The following is a 21170-nucleotide window of genomic DNA, read 5'->3' on the forward strand; positions in this document are numbered from 1 at the left end:
TTCCCTCATTCCCCAGTGCCCTACCCACATTTGTCTACGGGAACTTCAGTGCCGTGCTCTTCAAAAGATCCACCTTGGCACCGGCCTTAGATGTCAACTTGGAGCATGAGGAGTCGCTATTGGGAAGTCCATCAGTGATCACCCTGACTAGGGAAGAGACACCAGCAGTCCCTCAGCTACTGGCCGCCTCCTCGTCCTCCCCAGACGAGGCAGTAGCGTTGCCCCTTATGTTGCTTTGCTGGAAGATTATAGGTCACATCGGGACATGTTGAAAAGGTAGCGGCTAACCTGAGCCTTAAGATAAAGGAGTTTAAAGAACCTGTGGATGAGCTCTTTGGCATCCTGGTATCCACAGCCCCTTCCAGGGTGGTCTTCCTGGTGCATGAAGGGGTAGTGAAGCTGGCTAAGGCTTTGTGGCAGACCCCAGCATCTCTGCCCCCCACATCCAAGCGGGCAGAGAAAAAGTACTACGTGCCCACTAAGGGTTTTGAATATCTATACATGGACCCATCCCCGGCAGAAGCAAATGAGCTCTACTGCAAAGAACAAAGAGGCAAAGAAGATGGACTTATTTGGTCCAAGTATTTATTCAACAGCAAGCCTACAGCAAAGTATGTCTAACCAGCAGGCGTTGCTCGGGCAATATCATTTTAACATCTGGCAATCGCTGGAAAAGTTTACTGACTCCCTCCCCCAGTCCTCCAAACAAGAGTTTGAGGCCATCCTGGAGGAGGTAAGACTGTGACCAGGGTCTCCTTACAGGCAGCTTCCGATGCAGCAGACTCGGCAGAGCGGGCAGTGGCCTCCGCGCTATCAAGGAGGAGAGCTTCGTAGCTCCAGTCATCTGGTGTCTCAACAAAAATCTAGCCGTCCATTCAAGACCTTCTGTTTGATGGCACTGCTCTGTTCAGTTTGAAGGACCCTAGGGCCATTCTGCGCTCGTTGAGCCTTTATACCCCGTCCTTGTCAAGGAGACACTTCAGGCTCTCAGAGCAGCAGTGCTTTGGAGGCCAGTCCAGAGGGGAGCTCTATAGAAAGAGAAATAGAAGCTACAAGCATTTCAATTCGCCAGCATCTGCCTTGAAACCAGGCTTGAGCTGTCATTCCTCGGGCAGAAAGAGAAGGTTTTGAAGGTGTGCCCGAGGGTGGATGGCCATTACATCGGGCCGTTTGGTGTTGAACACGGTGGCTGTCGGCTACACCCTACAGTTCGTCTCAATCCCATCCTCCTTCTCCGTCCCTCTTCAGGGACCCCTCTCACGAGTAACTCCTAGTCCAAGAAGTACAAATCCTCCTACAGGTGGGGGTGGTGGAGGAAGTCCCTCAGAGTCTGAGAGGCAAAGAATTCTACCCATGGTATTTCCTGATCCCAAAGGCAAAGAGAGGCCTGAGACCTCCTGAGACATACTGGATTTAAGGGCCCTGAACAAGTTCCTCAAAAAGCTAAAATTTCACATGGTCTCCCTAGTGACCATCATTCCTCTCTGGATCTATGTGACTGGTTTACTGCCTTCGATTTGCAGGACGTTTATTTTCATGTTGCTATTTTCCTGGGCCACACGAGGTTCTTGCGGTTTACAGTGGGAGCACAATACTACGAATTCACGGTCCTACCATTCGGCCTTTCTACTGCTCCCCACGTATTTACCAAATGTATGGCATTCATAGCGGCCCACCTCAGGTGCAGAGGAGAGCAGGTGTTTCCTTACCTGGACGATTGGCTCATTAGAGGCCGCTCAAGGGAACAGGTCCATCGCGACATAGGAATTGTGAGAGATACGTGTCGGTTGCTGAGCATGTTAATAAATTAACAGAAATAGTTACTTATGCCTGTACAGAGAATAGAGTTCACGGAGGCAGTCCTGGTCTCTATTCAAGCCAAAGCATTACTGCCCAACACCTGATTCCAGGCTGTGATGGGACTTCTAACCAGTCTAAGGGCCACCCACTTACCACGGGAAGGGTATGCCTCAGCCTCCTGGAGCATATGGCGGCTTGTACTTACGTGGTCCGCTATACCAGGCTGTGGTTTTGGCCGCTCCAGATGTGTCTGGCAACAGTATAATCCCCATCCATGCACTCCCTGGACAGGGTTATCACGATTCTCTTCTCCCCCTCCCTCACTTACCTTCCTGTCATGGTGGATGAATCCTCAACAGGTGCCCTAAACCTCACAGCTCTAATGAAGAGAGGCACCTGCACTCGTTCGATGTCAGAAGGGCTCTACCCTTCTACACTGATAGGACCAGACTGTTTCATTGCTCTACGCAACTCTTCATAGTGATTTCTGACTGGATGAAGGGCAAACAAGTCTCCTTGCAACGATCCTGGATTACAGCCTGCTTTCGAGCCTGTTACAAACGAGCCTGAGTCATGCCTCTGGTGTCCATGTCAGCCCACTCCACTAGGGCCCAGGCGTCTTCAGTGACTTTCCTGGCGCATGTGGCTATTCAGGGTATTTGTAGGGCCACTACATGGTCATCTATACCTACCTTCACGTCCCACTATGCCATCACTCAGCAAGCTCAGAATGAAGAGTGATTTGGCAGAGCAATACTGCAGTCTTCATGGCTAGGAACTCCTGCCCATCTCCAGAGGCACAGCTGGTAAGTCACCTAAATCAGAGTGGACATGAGCAAGCACTTGAAGAAGAAAGAATGGTACTTACCTTGTAACTGTTGTTCTTCAAGATGTGTTGCTCATGTCCATTCCACAATCCACCCTCCATTCACTCTGTTGGAGTTCCGGCAAAGAGAAACTGAGAGGCTGGCAGTGCCAGATATATGAGCGCATACGTGCGCTGCTGCAGAGGCTGCTAGAGCTGGCCCTATGGATACCACTAGGGGAAAAGCTTTTGGCACCGGTGCATGTGGCGTGCGCACACACCTAAATCAGAATGGATATGAGCAACACATCTCAAAGAACAGCAGTTACAAGGTATGTAACTGTTCTTTATTGGATGGAGTAACTACTCACTGTTACTACTTGCATTTCAGTAGCAGCCAAGGCCACCTCATGCTCCGTTCTGTACAGACATAATAAAGCTGTCCCTCTTCCAAAGAGCTTACTAAAAAGGCTTTGCAATCTCATTTCCCTTCCCTACAATACAAACCAGCTTTGCCTGAGTCTTTCCTCCAAGCTGTATCCCAAAACTGTGTATAGATGTGAATAATACAAGATGAAAGCATTCTGATGGGACCAGGGGCAACTTTCCTCCAACATAAAGCCAAATAGTACATCTCAATCAATCATGTAGTCAGACTTTTACGGCTGTGTTCAGTTCCAACTGATGACTGATACTTCAGAGCAGGGTGTGAAACCAGAGAAACAATTGGCTTTATGCCAACAGTGGAGGCGAGGAAATTGTGAAATGCAGAGTTCCTGCTTGACTTCACACACTCAGGAAGATCTTTGTCACTGCTGGCACACATTGCTTTGGAAGTAAACATGTGCCTCTTGTAGTGATTATATTAGCATTTGTTTTTGGTTTTCGCTTTCTTGCCTCTATATATTCATCTTCCCTGGACTCAGTGTTTCAGCCACAAAACATTGTAAGATAAATGGGGAGCTCTAGTTCTGATGTAGGTGGGGGCAGAGGGTGGGGTGGACATGGTTGCACTTCCTTGGTGTGAAATGAAAAGGAGCACCATTCTTCATTGAGTGAGTAGGCACTAATGGAGACCATAGGAAAAGGTGTTGGAATAGTCAGCGTGAGAGGAGCTAGTAGCATGGATGAAAATTTCAGCAGAGGTGGAGCAAAGGCAGGGATGTGTAGAGGTAGTGATTGCCAGACATAGGTGATATGGTAGAATAATAGTTCCTAGTCAACGGTGATGCCAAGGCTACAGACAATGGAGAAAAATAGGAGATTTTAAATTGAGGTAATGGAGTCATGTTTGAAGATGCACCTTTCTCTGCCTATTCCATGCTTTTCATATCCTGTTTAACTCACTTCGTAAATACACTATCTGCTGTTGTTACTCCAGTTCACTATCCCAAAGGTACACAGCCAAACAAATTCCTATATAGGGTCTACTGTCTAGTCTTGCAACAATTTAATTAGCAACTACATCTGTGTGAGCTTTATGTGCTGCTGTGTGCATAAATTTTTTCACTGATGACTCAGAAATCTCCTGTCATAGATTAAATCTGGTTCTGGATCTAGTTATGCTTTTTCTGCATTAATTATTAACCTATAAATGATTTAAAAAACCAACAAAAAAAAACAAACACTTTTAAACAAAGCTGTAAGAACCTGAATTGTGAGTGGGTTTCACTTGCAGAATTGTTGGAAAACTACATTTTCACAGAAGATTGTTTGCCTCATGTTTTAGCAAAAATGACAATCAGCTTTTTCACCTGACTGAAATCTACACAGACTCCCAGGTGTAAGGTCAGGTGTGCACAATTTGATAGTTTATTAGCAGAGAATTACAGACTATAATACAATTAGTTTTTGCTGAATCTGTCATTAGTACAACTCCAAGACAGCTTTCCTTGGCCCAGTTTTTTGAGATATTCGATTGGTTGATACTCATTTCACTTAATTCTCCATTTTCTTTCTACGAGAATTTGATATATGAATGTTTGCTACATTAATATTGTTATATGAATATATTTGAATATAAGAATTCTGAGAATTTGAGCAGGAGGTACAGTAAACAGAACTTCAAAAACGATGACAAACTTCCTTAAGAGTAGCTCATGTGGTGAAATGAATACTATGACCTTTTTTGCTTGTTTTCCTAGCTACCGACAACCTTTATAAACTGTCTCTGCAAACTCTCAACGCAGATGCTTTCTTGAAACAACGACAGACCTCACCAACTCCTGCCTCTCCATCTCCACCCCCTGCATCTCTAGCTTTTGTGCCACGGAGCACTTACAGTAGTATTGTGAACAGCAGTTGCAGCAAGTAAGTTGAAATCTCTACTTTGTGTTAATTGCAAAGACTTAAAACTTGCTTATGTGCAGCTCATAGAAACATACAAATTAGAGGTGGAAAAAGACTTGTCCGGTTATCTAACACATCCCTCTGCCAGTACATTACTATTTTAATGGGTTTTATGCATCCCTTTTAATACTCTTTCCCTTTCCTGTACAAGTGTTTATGATTCTTGATTTAAAACACCCTAAATTTGTTCTTCTCTGTACCACATGCTTTAATTTTGCAGTGAGTTGGGATTTTTTAACTTGGATTCTTCAACTTGTCTGATTGGGAAAATGTATTATCATAGACCACTGCTTGAGGTTGAAATGCTGCTGCTGAAACCTCTGTATCCATGATTTTACTGTGATTCTTTTGGAAAGCTGAATATGAATTCCTCTAACATTTGCATTTTAAGCTATTTGAGTTTTGTTGAGCAAACTGTTAATTCACTTTAAGGTGATAAGAAATGATTGATTTTTCCAGTTTTAATAATCTTAATACATACTCCAGTTAGCCATTGCAATGCTGGCTGAAAATTATCCAGTTGCTTTCTTCAAGAAATCCAGTAATGCCAGTCTGTTCAGCATGGACGTTCCAAAATTCTTAAACTTCCATCGTCATCCCCATTATCTCCCTTTTGTAATATTTCCCTTGGGTTAATGATTATTATTTATCTTTGCATGAAGACTAAGAGCAGGCTTACACTTAAAATGCTGCAACAGCACAGCTGTAGCATTTCAGTGAAGACTCTACTATGCTAATAGGAGAGCTTCTGCTGTTTGCATAGTTAATCCACCTCCGTGAGAGGCAGTAGCCATGTCAACAGGAGAAACCCTCCCATCAGCATAGTACTGTCTACCCCAGGGGTTAGATTGGTATAACTGTCACTCAGGGGCACACCCGTGAAAGATATAGTTATACCAATTGTAAGTTTATAGTGTAAACTTGGCCTGACGTCTTTTCGGTTTTACTGGATTTACCCAGTTTCTTAATAAGAATGATCACAAATGTTCCCTTTATCCAGTAAAAACCCAATATAATTATGTAGACATACAATCATTTTAATACTTCCATTTTATTACTTCCAGAGTCATCCATTTAGAGGACAGTGGTATTTTAATTATCATACTCTTATCAAACTTAGAAGAAATAATATTTCATGCTATACATATAACAATAGAGAGAGTATCTCAAACCTGTGCAGTGCTTTTAAAAGCTCAGGATCCTCCATGTAACACAGATAACTGGGAGTTTGATGTAAAAATTCCTGCTAATCTTAATGGAAAAAACAAGAAATATACTTCTAAATCACCTCTATGTCCTAATCATCTGATTATCAAATGTCAACAATTGCATATAATCTGTTTTTAAAAGCATAAATTATATGGAATTGGCTGATTCTTCTGATTGGTGCTGTTCTGTTGTAGGCTATTATAAGCATATGGGGGAAATGGTAAACCATGTTTCATTTTCCCATAAAGCTATATTTCCATAGCCCCACAAATGTTGATGATGATGTAGCCATGAAAAATAAATTCCTTCCTGCATTTTCTGTTGTTAATGAGTGGTATAATCTCCATATTTCTCCTTATAATGGAAAAATGTACTGCCCTAAAGAATAAAAACATACATATTTTACTTCCTGGGCACAGTTAATAATCTTACTGACTCAGTCATATATATGTATAAATAAAATTTAAAAATCCAGTAGCTAAAGTTAGATCCTCTATCCTGACTGTTATAGATTGAACCTAAGTAACATTAAAATAGTGACTTTTCTTAAATTTTTTACTTTTCCGTTAGATTCACCTCAATATTTGCAGTATTCCCTGTATATCTATGGAACACTGAAATATTGAGGTAATGTTAAAGAACATGGTTAATCTTTTAAGTGTGACCTTTATACTCAGATTTCATGTAACTTGATTTTTCTCAACATTTGGTGGCTAAAATATGGCTGCATATCAGCAGTCTGACTATCTTAGAGTAGTAAAACTAGAAAATAGGCTTGTTAACTGAGCCAGTGCTGACTCGATAAAATTTATCTGCTTGTTTAAGAGCTCTTAAGGCCTTATCCAGTGCCTATTGAGATCAGTGAAATACTTCCATTAATTTCAGTGAGGATTGGCAGTGGCCCTTAATCAGGGGTAGTTAATTTTTTAAAAAATAGTCATTATTACCATAGTGCTTAAGAGCATCAGTCATGGACCAGGAGACTCCATTGTGCCTAGGTGCTATAGAGACACAAAACAAAGAATGTTCCTGCCTTGAACAGCCTAAGTATACAGTCTTATATAGTCTAAGTATAAGATGAGATATTAGATGGATAGATACAGAGACAAACAGGGGAAAACACGATACAATGTTGATCAGCCTGTACAAACCAGCCGATTAACTGTTAAGTTTTTTGTAGGCATCATTTCAAAGGAGAGTTTTTAAGGAGGGATTTGAATGAGGATAATGAGGTAGCTTTGCAGATGTTTACAGGGAGCTCTTCCCAAGTGTGAGGTGCAGTATAGAAGAAAGCACAAAGGAGAGTCTGATTGAAAATATAATAAGTGGCTAATGGAGGCATTCGCTGACTGGAGGCGGGAGTCAACATTTCGATACTTAATGGGAGGTCATAAGTAATAGGCTGGAAATAGGCTCTGAAGGCCCTTGAAAATGAAGACATGAGGCTTATGTTTGGTGTGAATGAACAAGGGGAGCAACAGGAGAGATCCAAAGAGAAGGGTGACATGGCCAGAGCAACCAGCCATTAATATGATCTTTGCAGCAACGTTCTGAATGGATATCAACAGGGCAAGATTGCATTTTTTCACGTCCAGAGAGAAAGATTGCAGTAATTGAGATATGAGATGAAAGCATGGATGAGAGCTTTAGCTGTGTGGATGGCTAAGAAAGACAATATCTTAGAGTTGTTATGCGGAAAGAATGTGCAGTATTTAGATATAGCCTGGATGTGAGGACTTAGACAGAGGTCCAAGTTGAAGATGATGTCCAGAGTACAAGGCTGAGTAACAGGCAGGAGGGTGTCCAAAGTGATTGTGTGGGTGTGGGTGGGGGTGTGTGTGGAGGAGGAGGAGGAGGAAATGGGGGTAAACATGAAGAGCTCTGTCTTCTCCATGTTGAGATGGAGTGGATGGCTAAACATCCAGAGATGTGAGATGCAGTCCAAGATTTTAGTTTGGACAGAAGGAGATGGGCTTGGAGTAGAGAGAGAGATCTCTGAGGAGTCAGCATAGAAATGGTAGTCAAATTTGTGTTTGTGGATGAGATTACCCAGAGATAAAGTGTAGAGGGAGAAGAGGGGTCCAAGGACATAACCCACAGGAAGTTGGAGGGGGAAAGAGGATCATCCCAAGAACATACTGAAGGAACAGTTAGAGTTAAGAGAACCCAAAGAAAAGAGCCATGGAAGCAGAGGGAGTACAAGAGTCTGTCGAAGGCAGTTGACAGGTCGAGGATAAGGATGGAGTACTGGTTCTGAGCTTCAGCTAAGAAGAGGTCCTTAGAGAGTTTGGCAAGAGCAGTGTCAGTGGAGTGCAAGGGGTGGAAACCAGACTGTAGGAAGTCTAGGATGGAGTTGGAGGAGAGGAATGTCAGACAGCGAATGTAGACAGCACATTCAGTGATCTTAGAGATGAAAGGGAAAAGGAAAGATGAGGGGTGGGGAGAGAGAGAGAGACTGGGAGAGACTAAAGCATGCTTGTATTGTGGAGAGAGAGATCCAAGGGAGAGTAAAATGTTGAAAAGAGTAAGGGAAAGGGATAAGAGTGAGCAAGCATGAGGGACATCGGGGATGAGATGGGGTTAAAGGAGGAGAGCAGCTAAGAAACTTCTATGATTGACAGGAGAAGGAGTAGAGAGTTGTTGGAGAGAAATGGGAGAAGGAAGAAAAGCCAAAGGGAGGGGGAATGTTGTGTATTTTTTTCAATTTACTTTTGGAAGGAAAAGGTTTTTTTGTCTGGCTTTGATTCTCAAATTAAACCTCCAGTTAATCAGTTTCCCTCTCAAGACTGGCTGCCCCTTCCCCCTGAAAACTGCTAATTTTCTCCTGAATGTGTTATGAACTATAAAAGATGCCCTTCCTGGGCCCATGCTCCAACCCAGCCACAAGAATGGCTATGAACATCTGTATACTTGTAAAGTTGTTGTTTCTAGCAAGAACCAGCAGAAAGAAAATGGATCGTTCCCCCTCTATATCTACACAAGAGCATGGTGGCGCTCAATTTGTCCATCAAATCTGGGCTCAGAACCTCCACTGGTCATCGGTCTCTGAGCAGGCAGTGTCACATCAATCTCTGTGACTTGTTCACCCCTCAGTTCTTCAAGGGGCAGACCTGCGAGCTTATCTGGAGGATCTTTCTCCGAGAGTAGTGCCATGAGAAAAAGTCTGCCACACTGAACACCCCGTGCCCTGCAAAGGCTTCTGTGGAGGCTTCAAGCAATCTCAGTGCTATACTAAAATCCTCATCTGCTTCCATGGCTCGGTAACAGAGCCCTTAGAGCCACTGAAATTTGGCCAAGAGACTACCTATCCTAAGCAATCTACAAAGAAGGCAGTACACTCTTCTTCCATTGCCTCATCAGTACTTGGACCATCTGTACAGTAGTCCAGTCAGTCCAACACTCAGTACCTAACGCCTCTATGACCTGGGACTCATTTGGTTACCATTGCTGGCTCACCCAGTACCACAAGAGTTCAGGTTCTCAAAGGACATATTTATTTCTCAGGAGCCTGAATCTCCTCTGAGTTCAAGACTCCTGGTACCACAACTGGCATCATCCTGTTACCTCACCTTCTGCCGGGACTGCCTACCTCCCCAGTACCAAGACGTTCTGAAAGATGGACGGTTACTCCGTCATCTGCTCCTCCACCAGACTGTGAAGAGAAAAGTTCTTCATATTCCCAGATATCTATGCAGTGTTCTGCTGACTATGTTTGACCGTTGAGTGATGATTCCAGATTTCTACCATCAAAGCCCACCAAATGCGACCTGGTGTGACCAACCCAGGATGTCCCCTCACTCTGGTATGGTCCTCCCCAGTGAACATATTGGGATCCCTGGGCTGCCTACTGGCAACAGTTTTCTAACGCTCCCATTACTCATGTACATTGTCCTAGGCAACATTCTCCAGTTCCTTCTGTTCCTCCTCAACCATGTCCAAGACAGGATGACACATTCGAGGACCAGGAAAGAAGAACTGACAAGGAAGCTACTCCACAGTCTAATATTTCTTGTTCTTCTCTGAATGAAGCTGTCATCCCCCCACCATCTCACATTTACTGTTTCAAACAGTTTCAAGATCTGATAGTTCCCATTAGAAGTAGTGCAGGAGACACAGCACAAGTTGCTTGATATCTTGCACACAGTCGTCAGCATGGATAGCTCTCCCTATAAATGAAGTACTTATAGAACCTGCCAAGTCCATCTGGCAGACTCCTGCTACTGCTCCCCGACCCCTCAGCAGCTCCTCAAAAGACCAAAGAAGTATTATGCCCCAGCTGGGGGGATGGGAGTTTTATTTCCCTCCACCCCAAACTGAGTTCTCTAGTCATAGGCAACACCTTTCAAAGACTACTCATAGACTTTAAGGTCAGAAGGGACTATTCTGATCATCTAGTCTGACCTCCTACACAATGCAGGCCACAGAACCTTATCCTCCCATGACAAGGACCACAAGTGTTTGGACCTTTTTGAGCACAAGAGTTACTCTTCTGCTGTCTTGCAATTCTGAATTGCTAACTATCAGGCGATTCTGGCAAAATACAATCACATTAATTATGTGATGTTTATCTCATATTGAACATCTACCACAAGAGCACAAAGAAGTTTCAAGCCATCATTGAAGAAGGGCAGGTCTTGGCTAGAACAGCTCTGTAAGCTTCTATGGTGGCTGGTATAGCAGCTCTTTCTACTGCTACAGCTGTAGTAATGTGCAAGGCATCATGGCTTCATGGCTCCAATCCTCAGGATTTCACAATGAAGTCCAGAACATGGTAGAGGACCTCCTTTCTGAAGGTCTAAAGTTATTCAATTACACCACAATGATCCACTGCTTACTTTGAAAGACTCCAGGATGCCTCTTCATTCGCTGAGCATAGGTACACCTGCAAATAAAGAAGCTTAGTCTGTCTCAGATGGTGCAGAGAACACATCCTTCTCAATTTTTCCACTTTCCATAGATCTGGGGTAGTCAGTAGGCAGACTTGTGGGCCAAATCCGGACCACCAAATGCTTTTGAATGGACCCCAAAATCTTTTTATTTACTTATTAGCATTATTGTTACTATTTTTTTATTATTTTCTCTGGAGTCTGGACCTTGACTATACCTTGACCAAGAAATGTGAACCTTTACAAAAAATAATTGACTACCCCTGCCATAGATCATCAAAACCACCTAGGAAAACACCCAGTTTTCAAAAGGGAAAATCTTCATCTGCTACAGCAAACTCAACTCAGCAGCTGATGAAGGCCAAATGTTCCTTTTGACTCTTCGATTGAGGGCCATGAACACTCCTGCAAAGGTAGAAGCACAAGGCATTTGGTGAAGCACACTGAGAATAAAAGCCTTCCGTGCCCAGTGGAAGTTGAGTTGATGTACGCATTTCCCTCATTAACTGTAGTAGCAAAGGACCCCAAACAGCTCATGAGAGAACTTGATGATCCTCATTGCCCCATTGATCCAGTCAAATATGGTTCTTGACTTGTTAGGAATGGCAGTGACTAATTCTATTAGTCTAACTGGCTTGTTACATGTAACCTGTGAACCTTACTACATCCCAGCTCAGGATAGCATGGTTCTTAAGAGGATAAAGATGTGCCTAAGCATGTGTCTGAAATCCTATCTACTCAGGAGTCTTCCAGGAAAGCAAACCAATGAAAGTAGAGGGACTTTCTTTCTTCTTCTGTCTTGGTATGTGCTACATATCTCATCTATAAGATACATTTTGGAGCCATTCAATTTCATAGCCATATAGAAAATAGACCAGTTTCTCTGCAGCCCAAAGTCATCAGTTTCATGAGGGACTTCATTGCATTTAAAACCTCCCACTGAAAAGTCCCAGGTGTTGTAAGATATTAATGTGGTATTTAGGAACTAATAAAAGTTCCCTTGAGTCACTAGATACTTGGGATGTTCAGGGTCTTAAATTCCACCTTAATTAAATCAATCATCCATACACCTTTCTTTGTAGGCCTCTATGCCTTTCCCAGTAAGGCTCTTCTACAAAAACTAAACATAAACAGGTCCAGAAGTTCTAATCCGTAATGAAACTTAAAGCCATTTCTAAGGGCTCTGAAGTTTTCTGTTTCATTTTAACCTAATGCACTAGAGTATGCTGTCTCCAAAAGCCTTGGTTAAATGGCTGGCTGCATCTCTTATTTTTGTTCTTTATAGACATGTTGTGGCATGGTTAGTCAGAGAGGAGTGTGTGCCTGTGCCCCCAGCATCTGATAATCTTTTAACCGTGAGATTTGGAGGACAGCCAAGTGAAGTTAACTGTGTGCATCTATGAGGTGTTATTGCCTGGCCTGTCTCACAGCAAGTTTGTAAACTTAGCCCATCAGTGCTAGAGAAAATCTCTGAACTAGGAGTGCTCCTGGTCTCCCACTCCACAGTAGCTTTATTTTCTGAAATAGCTTTCTCTCTTGATGTATTTTATTCCTCCGGTAAGTAACTTCTAAGATGGGGTTAATCTGAAATAAAGCTTATTCCTACCTTGCAGTATATTTGCTTCTGCTGGTACTCGTATCTTTTCTGTTCATACAGATATAGTTATTTCTAAAAAAATTTAAGAGAAATATTCTGAAAATTAAGTCTCCAAGAGAGGGGACCTATTTTTGCTGGCATCTTTTGAAAATAAAATTATTTACCTGATAACACTTGTTTGCTGAAGACAGATGTATTAGATCATTACTCCACTGAGCACCTCCCTTCAGAGCCCAATCCATTTGATTTTTTTAAAAATGTGTACACCTCCACCTTTTGCTTACAAAGCAACTGGAGGCACCAGGGTTTAGAAATGGTTGCATTGCAGTGGCAGAACATGACACCTCCTCCTGAAACCATTAAGTTTAGAATCCTAAGCTACAAAAAGTTCACTTCATCAGAGCTAGAAGCCTGGACCCAAATCTGGTGATCTATTGCAACCTTTATATTCAGAGAAAAAGAATTACTTGTAATTTTCCATTCACCTACCTTTGTCCCCCATCACAACTCTAGTTCATCTTCCAAGGAGGTCCTCCATATCCTGTAGGAAGCCAACCCCTCTTGCCTTTATTTTCTAGGTCCTGCCTAACCAAATTTTTCTTCCAGATTAAGAAAACTAACATGTTTCTGCTAGACTCCATCAATGCTGCTGCTTGGAGCCTCTATATTTGTAATCACTCAGTAGTAATTCCTTTGCTTCATTATGTTGTCAGACTATTGACATCTGGTTATTCTAGTCACAGATCTAAATGTCAACAGGGTAATTAAAAACTGGGCTTTGGGAAGTAGTGAGGTATTGTATTCTGGCCCATAATGTCAGTAAGCTATTTCTGTAATGATTTTATATTATAGTTAAATACTAGTCCTGAGACCTTCCTTTTATATTAATGTGCTGAATCCCAATGTGTGGGGTTTTTTTGTTTTGTTTTTTTTGCAGTGAAACAAAAAACCAGCAGCTTAATGGTACCAAACACAATTTGGCAAAGGCAACCTCTCTCCCTGGCAGGAACGGAAACCCCACATTTGCTGCTGTAGCTGCAGGTTATGACAAGAGCCCAGGTAATGGAACTGTTTTGGAGTACATTAGAACCTCAAAGATACGAACATCTGGGGAATGGAGGTTGTTTGTAACTCTGAACAAAACATTATGGTACAGTACCCTGCAGTCCTTGTCTTCCAGCTGATGCTGTAAGACATCTCTGCAAAGATGGCACCTGGCAGCACTGTCTGGTTTGCACTGCCTGCCCTATTCCTGTTTCTTGCTTTTGGGTTGAACTGGCCAACACCTTTTGGCACTACAAGCCCCAGCCCTCAGCTGCCTCTCCCTGGGGCTTGCTCTGCTCAATGCACTGCTTGCCGTGCTCCAGAGGCAGCACGTGGCAAAGGGCAAAGCTTGAGCCGCATGGGTGCGCACAGGCTGTAGCTTTAAAACTCCAGAGCGCAGCTGACTCCCACTCTAGCTCCAGGCCAGGCTTTGGCTGCAACCTTCAGTTCCTTGCAGCATCAGCAGTTCCCTGTGGCAGCTTTCTTTCCTGGGCTCAGAGGGGTGGTGGTGGTGAAAACAGCTTCCCCATCGATAGAAGGGGGTGAAACAGCGCCTTAGGCTGACAGGAAACAGAGCAGACCCTGCACTGTTTCTGCTCTGCATGCCAACCTTTAAGATGCAATACCGGCACAGTACAGAATTTGCTTCTCCTCCTCCCCCCCCACCCTCCCCTTCCAGTTTCACATGGTATTCGGTTGACCGGTCAGTTTGTAACTCTGGTGTTCGTATCTTTGAGGTTATACTGTAATATCTATTGCTGCAGTGTTGAATGATGTTCTTGTATCATTTCATTGTTTTACTCAATTTGAATTAATTGTTTCAGGTGGTAGCGGATTAGCAAAGATTGCACCAAATAAAGCAGATGTTTCTAGCAATATCAGCATTTCTCATACACCTGCTGACAGTGATGGCTCTGACAGGTAATTAATACACTTTTAAAAACCACCACCCCTATAAAAACCCTAGGAAATACACATGAAGTCAGCAGAGGAATTCTCTGCATGGCTAGGAGGAGCTCATTCTGGTTCCTAGGAGCACTTTTTTTAATCTGAGGTGAATACTTCTAAACAGGAGTATCATTAGCATGTCCAAATTTCAGAACTATATGGCAAAAACAACGAGAGTCCTGTAGCACCTTAAAGACTAACAAATTTCTGCGGGCATAAGCTTTTGAGGGCTGCAATCCACTTTGTCAGATGTATGAAGTGGAAATCACAGACAGGAAGTGTGTGTGTGTGTATGTATATACACATCCAAGGGTAAGAAACAACAATGGGGAGGGCAAGTGCTAACAAAGTCAATTCAGTTAGACTAGATGAGGCCTATTCACAGTCGTTGATTAGAGGGTGAGAATGTGTGAACAGTGACAATTACTTTTTGTAATGAGATAACCATTCCAAGTCCCTGTCAGACCCAGTCTGATTGTGCCAAGTTTGCATATGAGTTCCAGCTCTGCAGTTTCTTGCTGAAGTCTGTTTTTGAAGTTTTTTTGTTGAAGTATGGCAACTTTCAAGTCAGCTACAGTGTGTCCTGGGAGATTGGAGTGCTCTCCTACAGGCTTATGGATGTTACTATTTTTTGTCTCTGATTTGTGTCCATTTATTCTTTTGCGTAGTGACGATCTGGTTTGGCCAATGTACATGGCAGAGGGGCATTGCTGGCACATGATGGCATATATTATATCTAGAACTATATGGGTTACTTAGAAGTAGGGGAATCATGGCATCTGATTCTTATCCTTTCTCCAACTCTGTCATCTTCCCTATCCAAACAATACGGAATCCACTTGGGTTTCTCAGCATCTTGAGGCGCGTGCAGTAGGTTCACCTGATGTAGCCTATAGGTGGAATTCCTGACCATGGAGCAGGATAACCAAGTGCATTGCTGTTCCTTTCCTAATTTAATCTTGAGGGCAGGAATGATGACTGCATTTCTCAATGTTGAGGGCAGATGCAGCGTGTAGCCAGGCTAAATGATACTCCCCAGTTGGCATGATCTCTTATGCGAAGTGGGAATAAATATCTGTATCAATGTGGTTATTAGATTAATGGGCAAGAGGAGAACTGAGTCTGAGGGAGGATGTTTGTCATATAACAGTTATGGAATGAGAACTAGATGTCAACCAAGCTTCTGCTTTTCTGACCAGTCTTCTCCATGCTCCCCCCATCACCATCCCACATGCTTGTTATTGATCCCAATTAACCTATCTGTTTTTCAAACAATTAAATCCAGACCTACAACCTTTGTGATTGAATAGCTTTCTTTCACTCAAATAATTTAGAACTTAGACTTGACCTGTCTGGCAGAGAATTTCTCCTAGATTTTGACACCAAAAACTTCTGAGAAATTGAGCAAAAGAGCTACTGTCAAATATGCAGGTGTGATAACTCCATCAGCTGTTAACTAATCTGCTCTGTTTCCAGAGAGGTTTATATATTGTAGGAGAAATCTAAATGATCTGAGTGCAATCATGGTGAAAGGAGTTAGGTTTTTTAAATTTTATGTTAAAATACTCGGTCATTTCAGTTCTCTTTCTACATGGTATCCTATTTATTACACACAATGCTTATGTACAGCACTAAGTTATCAATAATTATACTATTTCAGTGTTAACTTTATGTATTGTTCCTCCCTCTGTAATATTTAGTTCTGGTTTGTGGAGTCCCATCAGCAACCCTAGCAGCCCTGACTTCACACCCCTCAATTCATTCTCAGCATTTGGAAATTCTTTTAACTTAACTGGAGGTGAGTTATTTAATTCTAAAATTAGAAAATAATAAACAGTGGAAAAATTATTTCTCCATATTGGAAATATAAAAATAGTTATTCAGTTTTTTGGTATAAGAAGAAAGACTGTTGGTGGAATAGTCTAATATCGAAACCCCGAAGAAATATTTAGCATCTTATTATTGATATTCCTTGTGCTGAAACTGTAGCCAGAGTAACATTCTGATTTTGATTGTTGTAAAGTGGACAAAGAAAGGCAACTGACGTTTGCTGCTTCACTTGGTTAGGAACAGAAAGTAGGCTGAGATTATACTCTTATTTGAAGCTGAGAGTTTCAAATAGTTTTCTGCTTTGAAGTGTTATGAGATCTCAAATTTATGCCATTGGGTCTTGGCTGTGTTAGATTGACTTCTCTTGTGGTAGTATGGTGCTTTTTTTGAGTACTGGAAGGAAATGCTGCTTCCAGAAATACTAGTTAGCAGGCTCATGGGAGATCAACAGAAAGGTAACTAGCAGTGGGAAATTCTCCCTATTCCTCCCCCAACAACATGCCAGTATTCAAATTGCCAAAGCCGGAGGATATAAAAGCTGTATAAAATAACAAATGCTCTAGGGTAGCTGGGTAAGGAGCTTCTGTTTTCCTTGTCTCAGAACAAAAGAACCAGAGGATTTTCAATGAAACTGAAAGGTAGAAAATTCAAAATTGATCAAAGGAAACACTTACATTCAATTCATAATTAGATTGTGGAACTCTGAATCTTACTAAATTCTTGGTACCACAAAATGTCACTGAGGCAAAGTGGGACTGGAAGTTTATTTGGATAACAACACTGCAGAGTTACAGCAATTAATGGAAACAGTTTTGGAACAGATACAGACCTCATATTTCAGGGCTTAAATCAATCTCGACCTGTTGGGGGTCAGGATGAGATCATATGTGCCTACTGTGGGGTTCTTGCACCTTCCTCTCAATCACTTGGTGTTGGCCACTTTCAGAAATGATAGTGGACAGGATGGACTGTGAGACTTATCCAGTATGGAAGTTTTGACTTTTTTTATAGCAGTGAAAAAAACTCTTCCATTACAGCTGTAACTGCAAAGGGTAATGATGCAAGTATGATGCCTGAGAGACTTTTTCATCACTTTAACCTCTTCCATTTCTGGGCTTTATTAATTTGTCATTAAGAATTCCTGACAGAACTTGCCAACACCGATGTACTTTGTAAGGGTCAAGGAATCCCTGTTCCTAGCACTAATGAGCTAATATCCAGTAAACCATATGTAGTGAGTGTGTTACTTTTTCAGTAAGTATGATCTTGGTTCCAGTAAATTGTCAACTGTGGACAGCAAGCTTCCAAGGTTGCACTGGATGAGTTATTCAGATACTCTATCTGGCATAGCAGATAGGATCTATATTTTTTTGTTACATGAGCTTTCTCTTTTTTCCTGTCTTTCTCTCCCTGCATTGGTATCCACAGCACTGTGGAAAATCTTACACTATGATACTGTGTTTTTACATTTTCTCTGTTTGTCTTCATGTTTATTTTCTTTCCTTCTTAGAGGTTTTCAGCAAACTTGGACTCCCTCGACCTGCTTATGGCCAGGATATGCAGCGAAACTGGAGTGAATTTAGTAACATCCCTTCATCCATCTGGGACTCTTCGACTACAGGTTCTGTACCCTCTTGGCCAACAAATTCAGGTTCCCCAACTCACACAAGTGCAGTAAGTACACAGGCTATATAATCTTTTTGCCATGTGACATCAGTAGTATTTAGAGTCTTTTTGAATTGAGTGCTGCTGAAAGTTCATCCAATCTTCAAATGAAGGGCTGAGAATGAAGAGCTTACTCATTCACCATTTTAGGTAGTCAAAATAAAATAACTGTTGAATAAAAACAATTATTAAAATCATACTGGTGCTGTAGAAACCATTGAAAAAGATTACTCACCTGTACATAGATCAGTGCACATCGCTTTACACAAAATACTGTCTTATGGCCAGTCTTACAGTAATGTTGCAAGCACCTGGAATTTTTATAAAGCCACTTGTATTTGGTACCAATGCACTTCCAGCATTGCACACACACACCCATAGTGCTCCTCTCTATCCTGCACCGAAAGCCTATCACCTGTCAAGCTACTCCTTCCAATTTTATGCACAGTTAAGAACAGCCAAGGTGACATTTGGCAGATCTTGATTCTTCGCGGTAGCCCCATTACCTCCCTAACCTCTAAATCACTGCAGTCCAAGACACATGATGCTTTCATACCCACTCTTCAAGAGTCACAAATTTATCTTAACTCTATAACTTAAAAGCAAAGGCCATAAAGGCAGGGGAGAAAAAATCAGAAACTGAAGAATAAACTCTTTGATGACCATTGACTTTAAAACACAGGTCTTGCATATAGCTAGAAAGAAGAAGACAAGATCCTACATTCACACAAGTAGTAGTAGCTCCACACACTCATCCTCACACTCTGTATTTTACTCACTTAGTATGGAGAATCTGACATTCAGGAGAGCAATTGGGAAGGATTTTTGTTTTGAACTGTATCATCACACATTTTTCTCTTACTACAGTTAGTATTTACAGCATATGAGAAAATAGTTTGTGTACAGTTTCCTCCCTGTTTCAGTGCAGCATTTACCTCATAGTAGGAGTTTAGGTGGTGTAATACACACCCCTTTTTGTTAAACCTTAATCGTTTAGCTCACCATTTAGTGACACAGGAGAGATAAAAGTGTCACTTTGATAACACTAGCATCCTCTGTAGCTACTACCTATGTCACCCACCACAATTCCCAGGAGTTTCCTTTTGCTGGTGCATAGGTTATTTGTGCATTAGTTTCCAACAAGTTTTCAGATAGAAGCAGGGATGACACTTCCATTCCTGGGGGAAAAATGCGTATATAAAGAGATTAAACATTCCAGGTGAAAATCTTGAGAATCAAAATTCAGGTTGTTGCTTTTAATTTTCAAAAATGAGTGTTGATTTTTGCCCTCAAATGGAGAATTCATTGGTATGTAATTTTTTAACATGCAGAAACTTACTAGACTTTTATCCAGGCATCAGAAAGCTCAGATATGTTGAAATTCAGTGCATCTGACAATTTTATAACTAAACATGTCTGAGCTAAAAGAAGTATTTGTTTGAAAGCTGCCAGACAAAGAGCAGTGACTAAGACTGTTGGTCACAGTTATAAACCTGTTGTTAATGCAGCATTAATTTTTCTATACTGCAGTCAATCCTTGGCAATCCCAGTGGCCTGTGGTCTTCGACCACCACTCCATTCAGCAGTTCTATTTGGTCAAGTAACCTCAACAGCACCCTTCCCTTCACCACTCCAGCAAATGCATTATCTGTTATTGATCTCATGGGTAGTGAAAACTCCCCTGCTCCTCCTCCATCTACTGCTGCCAGTGTTACTAACCCGTCTGAAGACATGGGACAGGCCTATAATCCATGGCGAATTTGGAGCCCTACAATTGGCAGAAGAAGCTCAGATCCTTGGTCTAACACTCAATATCCTCATGAAAACTGAAATTAAGCTCTACGAAGGGACTTTTATCCAGATCATGATACAATTCTGAATATGCCATTTTTGAAACATCATTTTCAGGCTGTTATTACGATTACTTTTTTCTTCCCCTTTTGCAACACAGTCATCGTTTTCTCCTTTTAAAGTCTACCTTACAATTATGATAGTGTGAGATCAGAGTTAAGCTTGAAGAAGTCAGTCTGGTGACAAACCAAACTTCAGCTAAGATTTGTAAATCAGAACAATTTAATTGGTTTCATATTTTATCATCTGCCATTCTTTATAGAGGAGACAATTTGAATTAGAAAATGGTCCCAGCATGCAACAATTTTATCAAAGTACCAGTTTTGGTTTTTAATTTTTTTCCAGTATTATGCTCCGAGATCTAATTTTTTAAAAAAGCACCTTGTGCAAAAAAATGCAGAGTATTTTTTTAAAATAAGGCTGTCTTTGTTAACACAGATTCTAAGAATGTAAAAACATTAAGAGCAAAAATGGCTGAATGTAAGAGGATTCATTCTGTTAAGACTATACACGATTTCTGTGCTGTTTGTACATTTGTAAACCTGAATGCATTTGTAGGTTGAACTGAAATGCACATAGCCAAGACTTGTGGAAGAAACAAGATACCTTGTGCATTTCTTACAGATACAACTTTGGGTTGTACTTTAAAATAAATAATGCTTTTTTCAAAAACTGTCTATATAGTATTTCTGTGCTCCAGACTTAGTACACTTGCATATGTACAGATTTGTTTGGCTCTAATGGTGTCAGGACAATTTTCATTCTGTGCAAGTGGACTTTATAAGCTGGAACCCCCTGCACATGAAAGACCTTCCATTGTGGGCTGTTATTTCCAGAGCAGTGGAACTCTGTTGGTGCAAGTCACCTACTTGGAGGTTTGCTCGGTAGAAGAAAGTATAAACTTTCTTTTGCAAGCCAGCTGCTGTAAAGTTTGCTGGCAACAGGCTGAGTGATAGCAGTTGCTGCTAATCTGGCAATACTGCTTTCCTGTCAGTCAGTGAGTCACTAGACAGCAATTCTAGGCACATTGTTTCCTCCAGAGCTGTGTCCCTTGGGTCCACTGATCAAGTTCACTCCTGTTGCTTTGATAGTGCCCTTTGCCAGCAGCGAATCAAATATATTCTGCACACAGTGCTTCTTGGGGATAAGAGCTGCAGACTGCAACTGGTAAGACATGTAACGCTGC

At 41.7% G+C, this 21170-nt stretch overlaps 1 protein-coding gene across 2 annotated transcripts in view; it reads left to right on the forward strand.

Moving 5' to 3' along the window:
* Window positions 1-20650, forward strand: part of TMEM131 (transmembrane protein 131) — a 158964-nt gene extending 138314 nt beyond the window's left edge. For both annotated transcript variants that reach the window (XM_067559993.1, XM_067559991.1), the window contains 6 exons: window positions 4750-4915; window positions 13584-13705; window positions 14515-14611; window positions 16339-16436; window positions 17979-18142; window positions 19664-20650. In XM_067559993.1, the coding sequence (XP_067416094.1) occupies window positions 4750-4915; window positions 13584-13705; window positions 14515-14611; window positions 16339-16436; window positions 17979-18142; window positions 19664-19963 (947 nt within the window). In that variant the 3' untranslated portion in view covers window positions 19964-20650. The remainder of the gene's footprint in view (window positions 1-4749; window positions 4916-13583; window positions 13706-14514; window positions 14612-16338; window positions 16437-17978; window positions 18143-19663) is intronic.
* The last annotated feature ends 520 nt before the right edge of the window (window positions 20651-21170 follow it).

The sequence above is a fragment of the Emydura macquarii genome, unplaced genomic scaffold (genome assembly GCF_026122565.2).
Source record: "Emydura macquarii macquarii isolate MOO-44397 ecotype Brisbane River unplaced genomic scaffold, CSIRO-AGI_Emac_v2 contig_2207, whole genome shotgun sequence".
In the NCBI taxonomy this organism is placed as follows: domain Eukaryota; kingdom Metazoa; phylum Chordata; order Testudines; family Chelidae; genus Emydura; species Emydura macquarii.